At 35.6% G+C, this 16,309-nt stretch overlaps 3 protein-coding genes across 6 annotated transcripts; 1 reads left to right on the plus strand and 2 right to left on the minus strand.

Annotated features, from left to right (window-relative positions):
* On the plus strand, positions 108–6,583 carry LOC109726445 (CDK5RAP3-like protein). Of its 3 annotated transcripts, none has more exons than XM_020256043.1 (11): positions 108–284; positions 379–513; positions 1,078–1,172; positions 1,265–1,359; positions 1,464–1,599; positions 1,707–1,856; positions 1,989–2,540; positions 3,023–3,231; positions 3,405–3,537; positions 3,858–3,990; positions 6,263–6,583. In XM_020256043.1, the coding sequence occupies exons 1-10, from the start codon at positions 221–223 to the stop codon at positions 3,984–3,986; spliced, it is 1,698 nt and encodes a 565-aa protein (XP_020111632.1). In that variant the 5' UTR covers positions 108–220; the 3' UTR covers positions 3,987–3,990; positions 6,263–6,583. The 3 variants fall into 3 exon arrangements, with proteins under 3 accessions (XP_020111632.1, XP_020111619.1, XP_020111626.1); XM_020256030.1 differs by having other exon boundaries at positions 6,302–6,583; XM_020256037.1 differs by lacking the exon at positions 6,263–6,583 and adding an exon at positions 5,279–5,655.
* LOC109728282 (beta-glucosidase 12-like) lies at positions 4,786–8,492 on the minus strand. Its single transcript, XM_020258656.1, has 13 exons — positions 8,421–8,492; positions 8,205–8,274; positions 7,665–7,723; positions 7,472–7,547; positions 7,146–7,223; positions 6,968–7,055; positions 6,568–6,823; positions 6,342–6,457; positions 6,029–6,240; positions 5,876–5,919; positions 5,624–5,729; positions 5,299–5,407; positions 4,786–4,966 (listed from the first exon to the last, which is right to left on the minus strand). Exons 4-13 carry the CDS (start codon positions 7,530–7,532, stop codon positions 4,786–4,788), a joined length of 1,251 nt encoding a protein of 416 aa, XP_020114245.1. The 5' UTR covers positions 7,533–7,547; positions 7,665–7,723; positions 8,205–8,274; positions 8,421–8,492.
* Positions 9,646–14,810, minus strand: LOC109726480 (beta-glucosidase 12-like). Of its 2 annotated transcripts, XM_020256079.1 has the most exons (11): positions 14,598–14,807; positions 14,433–14,502; positions 12,987–13,064; positions 12,464–12,551; positions 12,038–12,290; positions 11,319–11,434; positions 10,975–11,192; positions 10,827–10,858; positions 10,589–10,691; positions 10,194–10,302; positions 9,646–9,960 (listed from the first exon to the last, which is right to left on the minus strand). In XM_020256079.1, the coding sequence occupies exons 1-11, from the start codon at positions 14,751–14,753 to the stop codon at positions 9,792–9,794; spliced, it is 1,392 nt and encodes a 463-aa protein (XP_020111668.1). In that variant the 5' UTR covers positions 14,754–14,807; the 3' UTR covers positions 9,646–9,791. The 2 variants fall into 2 exon arrangements, with proteins under 2 accessions (XP_020111668.1, XP_020111669.1); XM_020256080.1 differs by lacking the exons at positions 9,646–9,960; positions 10,827–10,858 and having other exon boundaries at positions 10,193–10,302; positions 14,598–14,810.

The following is a 16,309-nucleotide window of genomic DNA, read 5'->3' on the forward strand; positions in this document are numbered from 1 at the left end:
ATGTGGGTTGGGCTCATGAAATGCTTGCCCTAGATGGGCTTACGAAATGGGTCGGATCTGTGCTCCTAGTGAACCCGCTGGGTCACGGCCTAGGAAACCGCGCAAAAACCGGAGGAGTGGCGAGGAGCAAGTGAGCAACGGCGCTTGGTAAGGAGAGAGCGAGAGCATCGTCGTAGGTTCTCTGATCTGTTTGTAGTTTGTAGCGGTGATAGTAGAGCAAATGCATCAAGATCCAGCGGAGATCCGGAACCTCCCCATCGACATCGCCTTCGCTCGCCTCGGAGGTTCCAAAAATTTTCTACTTTTTTTTTTTTTTCTCTTGATTTTTTTTTTAGGAGGAATTTTCTCGAGTAATTTTGAGCAAATCTCGAATTGTAGAATGGTTGGTGGATCGGAAGAAGATACCGTACGATTGGAGGAAGCGGGTGAGCGCGATCAGGTCCCGGATCTCCTCCGCCCTCTCCTCTCTCCCCCGCGATCTCGACCCGTTCCTCCGAACCCTAGACCCCGAAGGTGCAACTCATTCTGGTTACGCTTTTCTTTTTCTTTCTTTTTTTTTTTTTTTTTTTTTTTTTTTTTTTTTTTCCTTTTTGGTTGTTCTTTTAAGCTAACATTTTGTGTGATTAAGTGAGTTTGATGGCAGATTGTTTGCAATTATTATTTAGTAATTTTTTCTTGTTTGCTCTTCTTTTTTTTTTAAAAAAAAAATAATTATGTCTTGGCGACGCGATCGTATGATTCCAATTAAAGAAAATATGCATAAACATAGCCATCGATTTCTTGCAATTAGTTTTCGTGATCTAATTGATTTCGCTTGAAGAAATTTGGAATCTTTATACTGTTATGTGATATAGCATCAGTATCGACAAACGTTGGGGATTTGATGATCTCCACAATTTTTACATATTTTTATGTTGGATTAGACTTGCCACAGGTTTAAGTACTAACGGATTATTCAGTTGTTTCTTTTATTCTTCTTTTCGTTAATCGTTTTGAAGATACTTTTGTCCATTTTGGAAGATCTGTTGCTTTTTAACTTTAACAGGTCTAACAGTTTTTTCTTCTCTTTTTCTTCAGCGATCGGGTACTTGGAAGCAAAGCAAATATATACGATTCTCCTAAATTCAACCTCGGAAAGTCGTAACATTTTTGGACGCCTATCTGGTTCTGCAGTAAGATTTGTGAAGCCTGCTGTTTCAAACTCTTTAGTTTTTATGAATTCCCTTGTTGTCATAAATTATACTTCTGGTCCATATTTTTGCAGGGTGAATGGGAGGCCATAGTTCGATCTTTCGAGAAGGATCATGTATTTCTGGGTGAGGCTGCTCAAATAATGGTTCAAAATGTAAACTATGAAATGTATGACATTTTTTCTTGTTAAGGTTTTTTCCCATATTGTTGATTAAGGTATGGAGAATCCTTTGTTTTCTAACTAATTTCTCTGATTATCAAATTGGGTGAAGTCCCTATCAGAAAAAGCAGGTTCAGAAGATTCAACAGCAACTTGCAGAGCTAGAAAGAAAGGAGGCTGATATCAAAAGAAACGCTGCTCTATCTGCAACAAAGTATTCTGAAGCTTGTCAGGAGCTTGGATTGCAGGTATGGTTTTTTCTATGTTTGCCATCCTTTTATTTACCATGCTGTTACTTCCCTGCGTTAACTTAGACATCAGTTGAAAGTTTTTGAATAGTTTTGTTTCTGCATAGGGTAATAATGTTAGATTAGAGCTTATAGAGACGGCGAAATCTCTTCCTTCCACATTTAGCAGAATTTTGGAAGTCGTCAATGGAGATTCTGTTTCAAGGGCCATAGAATATTATACAAACTTTGTCAGAGATGCACATACAGAGGAAGAGGTATGTTTTGTGACCATTAAATCTCTGTAACTGCAAATTTAAGCCCATATCTCAGTCCTTTCTTGCGAGTCAACCTGCAAGTTTCAAGTGTAACCGTTAGAAAAGTCTAAAATTATCTTCCTTTTTGTGCAGAAAACATCAGTCTCCGTGCTACAAAATCTGAGGCACCTAAAAGAAAATCCTCCTTCTCTTCATGTGTCATTATCTGCTGAGGTCCAAAATTCTCTGGAAAGTACAGCAAAGCCCAACTTATCTTCTCTTGAAACAGGAGGAAAGCCATTGGATTCTAATGAGCCCATGGATGCCATTGATTGGAATATTTCAGCGGACGATACCCAAATCGACTGGGATATTGGAACAGCTGAACAACCTGAAGAACCGGGTGATGCCTTTGGTTCTTATGAAATAATTGATGCTAACATAGACTTGAGAGATTCTGAAAATGGTAATGGTGTAGTATCAGATCACACAATGTTGAATAAAGGAGAGGAGGGTGTTATCTCTAGCAATTCTGAATCAGAGATATGCTGGGAAATTGGCATTCAGAATCCTCAAAATGAAGATGTTGTTCTTCCAGATTTATCGAGTTTGAACGAATTAAGGCAACCTGAATGCCTAGCTGAAGGAAGAAGTCAATTATTGGACACTGAATATAGAAATAAGATTCTTGATGATCTGTTTGAGGTGTTGTGCTATTTCCTCATCTCCCTTGGAATTATTTTTTTGACATATCATTTTCTTTCAATTTATTTCTTTGCTAATGCATAGGAATTTGTCTGATTAGTTTAAGTCATGTATGACTATCTAGAAGAAGTTGCTTTACAATTTTTAAATTTTAATGTTGTCCTAGATATGTTAACTTGCGTATTACATAACAAGTATATGTAGATTAACATTATTTGGTTTTCATTGTATGGCTTGTTTTTACCTAGGTAGACCGACAGATGATCCAAAGGCCTCTTATATATTTAGGCATCTCTGTGGATACTTCTGGTATAAGTTGTGATCATGAAAACCCAGATATATAGTGGAAAGATTGAAGTCGTGTTATCAGAGAAACTTATATCGGCTATTCTATTGTGTTTCATAATATCAAAACTTTTGGTTTCTTGGCACTTCCATTCTCTCAAGACTTAAATGCTAATTCACTGTCAACCTTCTCTCAGATAAAATCATTTTTAAATCAACGTTTGATGGAAATGAGGAATGGGGAAACTTCATCCTTACAACACCAGGTTCAGGCTGTAGCTCCTTTCGTGCTTCAGCAATATTCTTCCGATGCCGTGCATGGGATGCTATTGGAGGTATCCCTGGCTATTTCCTTGCTTACAAACAGGAAAACACGCGATTTAATCATGATTCTCAACTCCCGAAGGTTAGTGGTGTTCTATTTCTCCTCGTATTATCTGTTTAATAATTAGAACCTGCAACTATGTTCACCAGATATGAGTGCCTTTTTACGTTCTGTTCAGATGAAATATGAGATTTTCTTTCTTTCTTTCTTTAATGGTCTTTTATTCCTGATTAAATGCTTTACTTTTGCTTTAGATTTTTAGACAGATTAGTGACAACTGTGGAGGAAAAGAAGCATCACGGAGTCAAACTCCAGGAGAGCTTGAATGATTTGTCAGCAAGGCGCATGGAGCTGCACAATGCATTGTCATCATCCTGGCCAAAGCAAGTAAGTTGTATTTACCCTTTCCTCATACTAGCGCTACTTATTTACATTTCTTACCTGAATTGGTTAATGTTGAATAGAAAATTCCTTCCAACTGAAGAGGCATGTCTATTATAGTATTGTTTGAGCTTTGTTATTATATTATTCAATTACTTTGTAATTCTCTTCACATTTATCCCGTGTTCATTGCGTTTGTGAACTTCTATGTCAAATTATAGAGGATTATATTATCAGAGGCTTGCATGATGTTTATAAATATTTCTGCTTATATCCCCTAGAGATGTAGTGGACATTGCCATATCTGAAACTCATTTATGCTTCAGGAAGCAGCCATTGCAAAAACAAGGGAACTAAAGAAGTTGTGCGAGCAAACATTATCTTCTATGTTTGATGGGAGACCAGTCAACATAATTGGCGAGATCAATACAACAATAAATTCTAGTGTCAGTTAGTGAGGTGTGTATAACTTTATTTACAGTATTGTACATCTTTTGTTGTCTTCTTAAGTTTCGCATACAGGTTGAACAACTTGTAGTCTTAAGAAATTTTTTTCCTCCTATATTCTCGAGTAATTAGGCAATTGATTAAGTGTTTGGGGAAAAGTCTAGGGCGTTGATATTACATCATTTTAGAGAAATAATACTTCGAAGTTCGAACAACTAAACCTGACGCTTTTCTCTGTTAGTTAGCAAAAAATTAATTTTGTTGCTTAGTTTCGAGTGGCATAGGTTTGAATAACCCTAGCAATTACTCCTGTGTGGAGAGACAACAGGGATCTGTCCCTTCTATTTCCTCTTATGGCTTGTTTGGTTCAGCTAAATTTCTGGAGGCACCATTCAGGTTTCTGTGTAAGTCCTTCAACAGCTTTCCTTTGCAAAGAACAAAAGCTTGAAATTGAAGCCTCTGCTTTTAGGGTCCTAAAATTCATTTTGGCAGCAAGGACAAAAGCTTGAAATTGAATCTTTTGCTTTTAGGGTGCCAAAATTCATCTTGGTTGTTCTATATAGCCAAGTTTTGGGGGCAAAGTTTCATCCCTTTCAATGTCCTTTCTATAGTGAAAGTAGATATAGCAAGCTTTGACCTCTTAGGTAAAAAAAAGGGGAAAAAAATTCATAGACTATTATAAATAAGTTGGTAAGGTAAGAGGAACTCGTCATTAATTTCATGTTAAAAAATGAAACAACATCAATTTCTCCTACTCTTGGGGGCATCATAGTTTCTTGGCACAATGTAGATCATCACAATTTTTACTCATGGGTCATTGCTCCCTGTGAGGAAGTGTTGGAACCAGCGAGCAGAGTTCTTGGGATATCTCTTTAATCCATCAGAGTAGTCGACATAGTATAGGCCAAAGCGTGTGGTGAAGCCACTTGACCATTCAAAGTTGTCCATGAATGACCAGGCAAAGTATCCTCTTACATCAACTCCATCCCTGAGGGGAAAAAAGAAAAAGAAGCAACAAGTATTATATTGGTAGCACTAATGGCCTGTTTGGCACTGAAGATTGGATTTGACGAGCAGGCCTGTTTGGCACTGAAGATTGGATTTGACGAGCAGGCGTGTTTGGGAAAGAATGATCATTTAGCCACTTAGCAGACCCATCCCTACCGATTGTGACTTTTGATGCTTTTCTATTCGTTGAACCCTCTCTCGCTCTCTCTACTAATATCACATTCTTATCTTATCTTTTATCCAACCAAATTCTAAGTGCCAAACTGGGGCCTAAATGTATTGTGCGGTTCAGGAACTCAGTGTAAAACACACCTAATGGCTCTCTGGAGGTATAAGAGATGCTTCCGGTGGTAGGATACTCTCAGATTATCCTTCAAGGCAACCTTGAGCGGAATACTGCTGTTGCTGCGTTCATTGAGACCTATGAGGAAAAAAAAAAGATACACCAATTAAAGATGTAAAGCAAGAAAATAACAAAGGTAAATATTAATGACCTATTTGGTTTAGCTGGAACTTTTGTAGAGACGCTTGTTTGGTATAAATCTTTTCTAGTCTTTCCTTTTCAATTAAATTTGAGTTTTCTGCTTTGTAAGTCAATAACGCTAATATGAGAATTACTACTGAGGGACCATCTTACCATTCTCTGTAATGTAGATGACCGGATTGTTATATTTAGTCTTCATATACCGCAGAAGTTCTTGTAAACCGCGTGGGTAAATGTAGATCCAAGATGCAGCAACACCCTAAGTTATCACCAACCAAATAAGTTATATGCATCATTTGATTATTTCATACATGTATACCTCCATATTATTTGTTGTACAACGGGATTGCGCATGCATTTATCTTTTCTATGTGTAAGCTTACTTTTGGTAAAACATATACGTACCTGCGGACCTATTGGGACCCCATTGCGAACCCCTAACAAAAGAACTATGAAGTTAGACATTGTAATCAATATGATTAGGGTGAAATAATTTTTAACTTTTGAGGCGAAGGTGGTGGCATTAATTTATATTTTATGCGCACATGCCTTTAGAACCGGCCTGGGAATCTGTTGTGAAGCTTTTGCTTGCGCTATTGTTAGATGGGGGAACATCAAAGGCATAGTGTGTTGTGTAGTAATTAAGTCCAACAAAGTCATATGATCCGTTGATCATATCTGATTGCTTCTTAGTGAACTTCGGAAGGCGATTGCCGACCAATTCTTTCATGGTTGACGGATAATCTCCGTGCGTTAGAGGGTCCATAAACCTGTAAGAAATGTTTGTTTCAGGTACTTGAATGAATAGGGATTTGTTTTGAGCTTATGCAGGGGGTTTGTTGAGGCGAGGAATGGATAAAAATCGACTTACCATCCAAGCAAGAAATCCAGGCTCCGTCGTGTTGCATCTTCATCGGCTTTTGAAGGTGAGTAGGGAGTGTACCAGTGTGAGGCTAGTGTTATACCGATTTCGCCTTTCTGGTTTGCCTGAATATTTTCGAGGGAGCATATTGCAAATAAATAAAAAGACAAATGTGATTGTGGCCCGGTAATGTAAAGTTTGAACTCGGAATGTAACAATGATTTTGATAGTATACCTGGTACTTTTGTTTATACAAATGGACGGCTTCGCCGTGGGCCACTAGTGTGTGATGGCACACGGTGTAAGGCTCGGTTGCTGAGTTTCCGCCGAGGCACTGTCGGCCTTCCTGCGGGGTGCACCGAGCTGGCGCGAGCTTGCCCAAGTCGTAGCCCACGGAGCAGAAGGTCCACGGCTCGTTGAATGTGATCCAGTGCTTCACCCGGTCGCCAAACTCCCTGAAGCAAACCTCGGCGAAGTCCACGTAGTCTTTCCTGCACGAAAGTTGCAGGAAAAGGTTTAAAGAAGCAATGTTTGTTTTAGAAACTGGTCTTCTAGAAAATAGGTTGAACCGGTCGAACTAGTGGTTTCGCATAGGCGTAGCGATAATAGTAAAAGGCGATATATTCGCAACTTACACAATGCGATCGCTTAAGAAGCCTCCGTATTCGTCCTCTACGGCTTGGGGCAAGTCCCAGTGGAATATTGTGATGAACGGTTGCAAGCCTGCGCATGATGTCAATATAAATTGTTCTCAGGAATGAATTGGTTGTGTGTGTATATATGTATGGTATGGTTCGTTTGGTGCGTGCATACCATTAGATATGAGCTCATCGATGAGGTTATTGTAGAACTCAACGCCCTGTTTGTTGACTCCCCCGCTTAGGCTTCCATCTACATGTTGCCAACCCAAAAAAAAAAAAAAGAAGTCGTGTTAGAACTGAATAGAATTTTCTTTTATTGCTCGTAAAGAGACTCTGGAAAAGAAAAAAACAAAAAAAAAAAAAAGCCCTTGCTAGTTAGAATAATTAGCTAATCACATGATGAAACATAAGGCTTTTTATTTAAATTTATTTTTGTATTACTTTCTTTTGTAATAATACATTAGTGTTAGGGGAGAGAACAATTGTATTGTATCTTACTTGGTAGGATTCTGGGCCAGGAGATAGAAAATCTGAAGGCGTTCGTGCCCATTTGCTTCATGAGTTTTATATCATCCTGCAATTTATTTATTTTAGCTTTCATGGGAGCCTCATCTAGAAGTATTAAACGGTGAAAGAATAATAAATCATGATTGAATATAATTTTATTTTATTTTTTTCCCCACTAATCCACCTTGTAACGATGATAAAAGTCCACCGCTACATCACCGGTCGTTCTATCTACAATCCTTTCTGCAGAAAGGAAAAAAAAAAAAAAAAAAAAAAAACACATTAGTAGTTCCTTCCGTAATTTTTTTCATAATAATTTAAATCTCGTTAAATAGGCAATTATGCAAGAGAAAGTGCAGTAGCTTATATTAGCATTTGCTGTTTAGCGTTTTGTACTGTTAACCACTCCATTGATAAGTAGCACTGAATTTAATTTGGGTTCTAATTAGGATGCTTAGTTCATGTCGTAGAGGAATGACTTGGGTATTATAATAAATAAATGTTATCGCTGAATCTGTCTCTTAAGTTGAATAAACTGCTATGTTCCTTAACAAATTGATCTGATTGAAGTGACCCTGACTTCTCTGACGATCGCCTTAGGACGAAAGATGGTACGTAGGAATTCTACTAACTCGAAAGAAAGTTTACTGCATCAATTATTTTCGAACTAAAGTTTCATAATATAAGTAAAAAATTGCAACAAATAAAATAATCGAGCAGTAACCTGGGTGCTTGTGGGTGAAGGAGTCCCAAATGCTAGGCCCCTTGCCACCTTCCTCAGCAGCACCTTCATTCTGCAACCAAAAAACACACACAAAAAAAAAGAAGAAGTACAGTACATAATTAATGAACAAAAGCTATGTACATCCATTGTTGCACATTATTATATATATATATGTGAAATCAAAAGCATCACACATAACCAAATAAAATTAATTACCTGATAAGCTGCAGCTGCAGTCCCAAACAAGAAGTCCTCTGGAAAGCTGCTTCTGCTGAATGTGCTGCAGGAAACAATCGCAAACCCGGCAACAAAGAGTACGATGGTAAGAAGAAGATCACTAATTCTAATTCTAATTCTAATTCTAATGTTCTCCATAAGCGCAAGATGGTTTTTTGAGAAAGTATCTTTAATTCAATTGCAAGTGTTCCCCCATGCATGCATCTCACCTGCATTTATATAGAAAGAGTGCCCTGTTGAAAATGGCTGGAACAGCTAATTATTGTTAGGGTAAAAAAACTACCCTGCTGGGTGATTAGTTTGGGCTAATTTAGACTAGCTCTAAATAGTATGGTTTAGTTTTATGTTAGTTTTGGTCTACAAATGTTTAGTTCTTGTTTAAAAGGTTCATATCAGACGTACTGGGTTGGTCCTTGTGTGGTTTTGTGCTTTTTTTTAAATATCTATAGATAGTATTAATACTTACAACTAAATATGCCTCTCTAGATGAGGAATTGACTCACATCTAAGACCCCCTCACTTTTTTATTTTTTTTATTTTTTTAATTTTTTTAAAAATTTAGATGTTATTATCTATTAACAATTAGCTGTTAATTGTCGCAGTTTTCAACTTTAAAAATAGAACAAAAGGTTGTTAAGTTTATTAGAATTATTGATAAATTTAATAAAACTGTAATTTAACCGACTAAAATGGTTCAAATTAAAAAAATAATAAATCTAAAATCAATAATGTGTCAACAAATAAAGAAAAAAAAATGAAAAACGAAAAGCTTGAGGGGTGGTCTTCTCGAATTAATTATTCTTAAACACAGATGGTAGGTGTGTCTTAAGCTATCGGCACTGATACTACGTTTTCGTGAATCTGGACAGAAAAAACGCGAGTTAGGTAAATCATGAGCTAGACAAGTGTGTGTGTGTGTATATATATTAGAAGTTCGATTACTATATTATCGATAGTGTAAAGATCTTGATACTATCGAGTTTTCTGTCGTTAGATTTATCTTTTAATCTTATCTATTCATTAGATTATACTATTCAACCAACTACATACTCAAATTTAAGGGACCATTATCATTCTAATTGGAGACCATTAATCATTCTAACCGCACATCCTTTCATACGACGGCTAAAAACTCGAGAGCACCAATCATTTGATACTATTCATAATATAGTAGCATAATTTTATATATTAGTATACACATATATAAATACATACTACTTTATTCCGCACCTCGTTACTTTGCATTTGTTTCACTTACAAATTTCTTATTCACACGAAAAAACAAAACAAAAGAAATAGTAATAATAACCACGTACATATAATTTCACACTTAATTGGGATGCTTCTTAATTATTTATTGAGGAATCGATGAAACCAACGGGCTGATTTTTTACGGCATCTCTTCAGTCCATCATTGTAGTCCACAAATACGAGCCCAAATCGATAGATGTAGCCACCTCCCCACTCAAAATCATCCATGAATGACCATACAAAATATCCTTTCAAATTTACCCCTTCCCTATAAAGAGTTTTTTAAAAAAATAAAAAAATTAGTGTAATAACAAGATTTTTTTTTTTTTTTTTAAGAGAAAGGTAGTCTGTTTTCTATTTCGTTTATTTTTTTAGAAATAAACTTAGCTAAAAATGCGAATCAATTAGGACTCGAACTTAAAATCTCGAATACCAACCATCAAGTTCTTGACCATTTGCACTAAAAATAGTCGGTATAACAAGAGAATTTTGTGGACAAACCTTATAGCTTTATAAATGTTTAGGATATGCTTCTGGTGGAATGACACTCTTATGTCATCCTTCAATGCAAGTTTGAGTGGCAGACTCGGGATGTTAAACTCATCAACACCTATCATAAACCAAAAAAAGCGGGGTTAAAAATCGCCAAAACACCCGTGTTCACAAGATTATTACTGAAAAATTAGTTCGGCGAGAAAGAAAAAAGAAAAATGTTCAATTCTAAAACTTCTGGTTTCTGCTTTTCCTGCTGAGAAGTAGAGGATTCAGAAGTTAGATCAAACGAGACGTAAATTGATGTTGTATACCTATTATTAACATGTGTTTAAGATCCGAAAGGGAAAAAAAAAATAAAAAGAAAATCCCAAATGATCGAAGCTAATAAAGAGTTATCTTGCCGTTCTCTGTAATGTAGATGACTGGGTTGTCGTATCTGGTCTTTGTGTACAGCAAAAGATCCCGAATTCCCGGCGGATAAATATAGAGCCAAGCTGAAGCTGCCTGTTATAATCCAATATAAATTTTGTGTAAATAAATTAAGAATACAAAATCCTTTTTTTTCAGTTTATATATATATATATATATATATACATAGTAGGTTGGAATAAGCAAACTCTGATATAACAAGATACCTACCTGCGGACCCAATGGGATCCCATTGCGAACCCCTGTCACGAAAATTACAAATTAAGCTACAAATTTATTATGCATAACCTCAAAAAATAGTGTATTAATTGATTTTATGCTGTGGCGACGAACAGTAATTATACAAAGTTATTATTACCTGTCGTATTAGCCTGAGAATCAGTGGTATAGCTTGTATGAAGACCATTCGATGGTGGAACACTATACGCATAATTCGTGGTGTAGTAGTTTAGTCCAATGAAATCGTACGACCCTTTGATCAATTCGGATTGCTGCTCGGTGAATTTCGGCAGACGATTTCCGACTATTGCTTTCATGCTAAACGGGTAATCTCCTCGTGTCAGCGGATCCATAAACCTATAAAAAAAAGAATGTGTATGGTATTTGGTACAAATTTAAATGTTTATTTTTTTTTTTTTCTCATGAATTCGTGTAAGATTATCTTACTGATCAGGGATTCATTGATAAATAAAAGTGACTCACCATCCGTACATAAAATCCAGGCTCCTTTGGGCCGCGTCCTGGTCGGGTTTTGAATCCGAGTAGGGAATGAACCAGTGCGAGACCAGTGTAATACCGATTTTGCCCTTCTGGGTTCCCTGCATTTGCGTAGCTTGTTAATGATTTTCCTTTTTGTGGTAATTAAATGTGACATGATACGAGCAGTTATTAGTGTCATTTTATAGTACACGTACGGTACATATTTACTTGTTATAAATTAAAGAAAAAACTTTAAAAACCCACATTGTAGTTTCATACTTTTTCATTTTAGTACCCTATGATTTAAAGTGTTTCAAGTTAATATCATGTGGTTCCGCACTTTCTCACGTTAGTACCCTGTGGTTTAAGTGTATCAAGTTAGTATTCTATAGTTTTATTTTTGTATCAAGTTAGTACTCTGTGATTTTATTTTTGTATCAAATTAGTACCATGTGGTTTTTAAACCACAGGGTACTAAAGTGAGAAAGTGCAAAACCACAGAGTACTAAAGTGAGAAAGTGCGAAACCACAGAGTACTAACTTGATACACTTTAAACCACAGGGTGCTAAAGTGAAAAAGTGCAAAACTATAGGGTACTAATTATAACTTGATACATTTTAAACTATAGAATACTAAAGTGAGAAAAAATAAAACCACATAGAAGGTATTTGAAGTTTTCTCTAAATTAAAAGAGAAATTAACTAGCTAGGGTTTGATATACCTGATACTTATTTTTGTACACCTTGACGGCCGAGGCGTGAGCGAGTAGCTGGTTATGGCACACTGTGTAAGGCTCCCTCCCCGAATCTCCGGCGGTACAATTTCCGGCCCACGGGGAGCACCGTCCCGGCGCCGACGTGCCCGACGCATAGCCGAAGGAGCAAAACGACCACGGCTCGTTGAATGTGATCCAGTGTTTTACCCGATCGCCAAACTCCTTGAAACAAACCTCGGCATAATCCACATAATCTTCTCTGCAGAGATTATTTAGGTAAAATAGTTAATAATTAAGTTTTTGGGTCCAAATTGTAACAGGAATCCATCATAGTTAAATTGCCTTATTTGTTTTTTTTTTTCCTGATATTTCTCATCTATATGTGCAACTTTAATTATGTTTTCGTGTACCAAATTAAAGTTAACATCTCACATGATGCGGTTGCTTAAGAAACCTCCATATTTGTCTTCTAGGGCTTGGGGCAGGTCCCAGTGGAATATTGTCACCAATGGTTGCAAACCTGCGCATATTTTATAGCACGTAACATAATAATAAAATAGATATATTAATTGAGTCCGGCTATGGTACTTATAAAAGCACTAAGTATTTTGTGCTTGTAAATTTTTTACCGTTAAATCTACGCTTTTGATCATTTTTACCCATTAGATAATACTATTCAACCAACCACCCACTCAACCCTAGGAAGTCCATATCATCCTAACCGCACATTTCTTAATCCAAGGGCCGAAAAATTACAAGTATCAATGACTTGATACTTTTAAAAACATAGGAGCTCAATTCTATATTAATTAGAGTGGCATATAAATTGGTCCAATTTTTAATTTCCTGAAAAGAAATAATAAGCTATATCTATGTAAGTGTACATGGCGCATGCTATTATACGCACCATTGCGGGTAGCGTGCTACCTATCTCTCAAAAAAAAATTATACGCACCATTGGAAATGAGCTCATTGATGAGGTTGTTGTAGAACTCGACAACCTCCTTGTTGATTCCCTCGCTTAGGCTTCCATCTACACATCATTGCGAAAATTATATAAGGGTTCGAAATTTAGTTATTAACTTTGATTTTGGGCTCTCAATTCGTCAACAGTTTTGCAGTGTGATAAATTAGAAAAAAAATTATGAAAAAAAAAAAAGTTTATGGTGGGTAACAAAAGGCTTAGGCCGATTGATAACCGTTAAGAATTTTCTTTCTTTGTTTTGCCCTAAAAACGATACATTCATTGATTGTACTTCCACAAAACATTGTATTTTTTTTTTGAAGCTCTCTCCTTTCTCGCTCGTAATTTTTTTCTACAAAAAATTTTTCATGTAAATTTTTATATTCATTTTATATTTTTGTTTTCTATGATTTGTCTATTTTACGATCGCCTTCTTTTGTTGTTTTTGTTTGTGCACTCGTCGTAACAAGAACATCAAATTGGAGCCTTCTACATTTTGCATGTTGAACTACATTTTGCATATTGAAAACTGCACTTCTTATATATGGTACTCGAACAACACCAAAAGCACCAAACACGTAAGTCTTTATTGGTAATTAATCAGGCGTTAATTAAGAATTTTAGATTCTACGACTTTGTAATATATATATATATATATATATATATATATATATATATATATATATATATGCTGATATATATCTGTAATGTTCTACTTATGGTGCCAATAATGTAGATTTTTTATATATTAATTTCCAATTTCTTGTATAAGAATCTGAGTGATTTCTTTTACGCTCTCTTATTGTGTTTATGTACAAGAAATCGTTTTCGTTTCATTGTTGTAACTTTTCATGAGTGCGAAGGTAATTTTACACTTTAATTGTGTGTGTGTGTGTGTGTGTGTGTGTGTGTGTGTGTGTGTGTGTGTGTGTGTGTGGTAATTAATTAGTGAGGTGTCATTAATTCGATATATATATGCCGTACACGGTCCGTGCCTAGCTGAGTAAAGCCTAGTTCGGGATTGTGTTGTCGATAAGAAGTATNATATATATAGTTTCAGACCACTTTTCTAGACAAAAACTTGTGACACACTCTTGGTAATCCCCTTCTCGATCGTGCCTTTTCACCTGCTCTAAAATAATCATACCCTGAGGAACACGGTATATATTAAGAGTGGGTTAATTAAGCCCTCTCAATTCAATGAGATTCGGAATCTGATTCTCCACAGTACGTACTGCACATTTTGACAAGCAGGTAATTAAATCTTCATTACTTTATTTTCTCTTTTCAGTATGTAGCAAACTACGTACTCCATAAACACTTGATCTCAGCTGCGCATCTTGCTTTTGCATTCTTAGTTCCAAATCTTATCAAACTAACATGAAATTGTGATGATATTCTTAGCTCCAAATCTTATCAAAATTGAGATAAAATTACCTGAGTGCGCGTGAGTAAAGGTGTCCCAAATGCTTGGCCCTTTACCACCTTCCATTGCAGCACCTTCCGACTGTGCTAGCGCCGCGAATTGAATCAGAAAAGCATAGAGTTAAAGATTTAAGCTAGATTATTAATGGAATTAATGAATTGATTGCATGTACGTACCTGGTAGGATGAAGAGGAGGTTCCGAAGATGAACCCATCCGGGAAGCTGCTTCGATTGAACGAGGAGCATGCGCCTCTCTCCAAGGTCACAGCTACCACCAGTAGTACTACAAGAAGATCAGAAAGAAGAGAACAAATTTTAATTCCAATTGCCATGCCCCAAATGTTCTCAAAATTATCTCAATTAGATGACTAACTAACTAATTTCTTGGCTGAGTAATCAAAGCCATATATTTATGGAAGGTAGGGGACAGCAAGCACGTACGACTTGTATTACTTAAATGCCGTCTTTAGTCAAAAAAATTTAAAAAAAATTGTCATCTGGCTACACGAGCAACGTTTAAAAAAAAAAAAAAAATTGTTGTTTGGACCTGTACTCTTTCTTTTAAATAAGGTATATTCTTGTTTAATCGAAAAATAAAATAAAATAAAATATATGCATATATTGCTTGAGCTATTTATGCACTGCTAGTCTAGCAGTGCAAAATCACATTTAATATTCTCAGATTATGTAATTAAGTATTATTTTTTTTTTATAGAGAAAGGAAGTATAGTACTCGCTTCGTTTATTTTTAAAAAAATAAACTTAGTTGAAAATGTAAATAAATTAGAATTCGAATTTGGGACCTCGAGTATCAATTTATACCCTGTGGTTTCGCGCTTTCTCACTTTAGTATCCTATGATTTAAAGTCCATCAATTTAGTCCCTGTGATTTCATTTTTCTCTTTTTATCGGCTCCTCTGTTAATATTTCTCATTTCAGATATCCTACCTAGATTTATCGAATATTTACTTTACTACTTTAGTTTAAACTTTGTCACTGATTTTTTTTCTCCGTTAATATTTTGTTAAACTATATACAAAAAATTCAGATACCCTACCTAAGTTTATTGAATATTCACCTTTGTACCCTTTAATTTTAACTTTGTCACTGATTTAATAAAAAAAATTAGTGTAATGAATAATAAAAAAAGAAAAATGAAAGCACAAAATACTAACTTGATATACTTTAAACCATAAAATATTAAAATAAAAAAGTGTGAAACTATATGGGCTAATTTGATACACTTTAAATTACATAATACTAAAATGAGAAAAATATGAAACTACAAAAAAAAGGTATTTAAAATTATAATAAAAAATTTCTTCTTTTCTCAGACCTTGAGAAAAGACTTCACGCACGCGCGTCTACCTTTCTCTCGCCGGACGGAAATTCTTCATTTTGTTCTTTAAAATCCAATTTCAGGTAAGATCTCAACCTCCTCTGCTAAGGAAGTCAATGTTGGCTCCGGCACGCTACCAATTGAAATGTTTTCGAGGCTCATATGCTGTGAACTATACATCTTTTTCATTACTAAAAAGAAAATTTGTCTAATCTTTCAGAATTTTAAATTTTTTTTTACATGTTCTTTCGATTCATGTAATTAATTTACGCCCTGAAAAAAGGTTATTGACTGTAGTTGGTGCAATCGTTTATTGGGTTCCTAGCTATATGTATTTATAGAATCCGGCTATAGTACTTCCAGAAGCGTAAAAGAGTTAGTGCGTTCAATTTTTTAACCCTTGTGTTAACCCTTTTGATCATTTCTAACATTCAATTAATATTATTTTTTTATGGGGACCAGTAAATTCTAGAAAGACCATTCAATCTTAGGAGGAGATTAATCTTAGAAGGAGATTACTATCATCCCAACCGTACAGTTTTTAATTCA

This window comes from Ananas comosus, linkage group 2 (genome assembly GCF_001540865.1).
Source record: "Ananas comosus cultivar F153 linkage group 2, ASM154086v1, whole genome shotgun sequence".
NCBI lineage: Eukaryota > Viridiplantae > Streptophyta > Magnoliopsida > Poales > Bromeliaceae > Ananas > Ananas comosus.

Excerpts from the sequence above, each read along its gene's own strand:
- LOC109728282 (XM_020258656.1), bottom strand. The coding sequence starts at position 7,532 with ATGAAGCAAATGGGCACGAACGCCTTCAGATTTTCTATCTCCTGGCCC. Across the intron at positions 7,224-7,471 it reads CTGGCCCAGAATCCTACCAA|ATGGAAGCCTAAGCGGGGGA; the intron begins GTAAGATACAAT and ends GGCAACATGTAG. Across the intron at positions 7,056-7,145 it reads CGATGAGCTCATATCTAATG|GCTTGCAACCGTTCATCACA; the intron begins GTATGCACGCAC and ends CATCATGCGCAG.
- LOC109726480 (XM_020256079.1), bottom strand. The coding sequence starts at position 14,753 with ATGGCAATTGGAATTAAAATTTGTTCTCTTCTTTCTGATCTTCTTGTA. Across the intron at positions 11,435-12,037 it reads TGTACAAAAATAAGTATCAG|GGAACCCAGAAGGGCAAAAT; the intron begins GTATATCAAACC and ends ACGCAAATGCAG. Across the intron at positions 10,692-10,826 it reads GGATCCCATTGGGTCCGCAG|GCAGCTTCAGCTTGGCTCTA; the intron begins GTAGGTATCTTG and ends GGATTATAACAG.
- LOC109726445 (XM_020256043.1), top strand. The coding sequence starts at position 221 with ATGCATCAAGATCCAGCGGAGATCCGGAACCTCCCCATCGACATCGCC. Across the intron at positions 1,173-1,264 it reads GACGCCTATCTGGTTCTGCA|GGTGAATGGGAGGCCATAGT; the intron begins GTAAGATTTGTG and ends ATATTTTTGCAG. Across the intron at positions 1,360-1,463 it reads CAAAATGTAAACTATGAAAT|TCCCTATCAGAAAAAGCAGG; the intron begins GTATGACATTTT and ends AATTGGGTGAAG.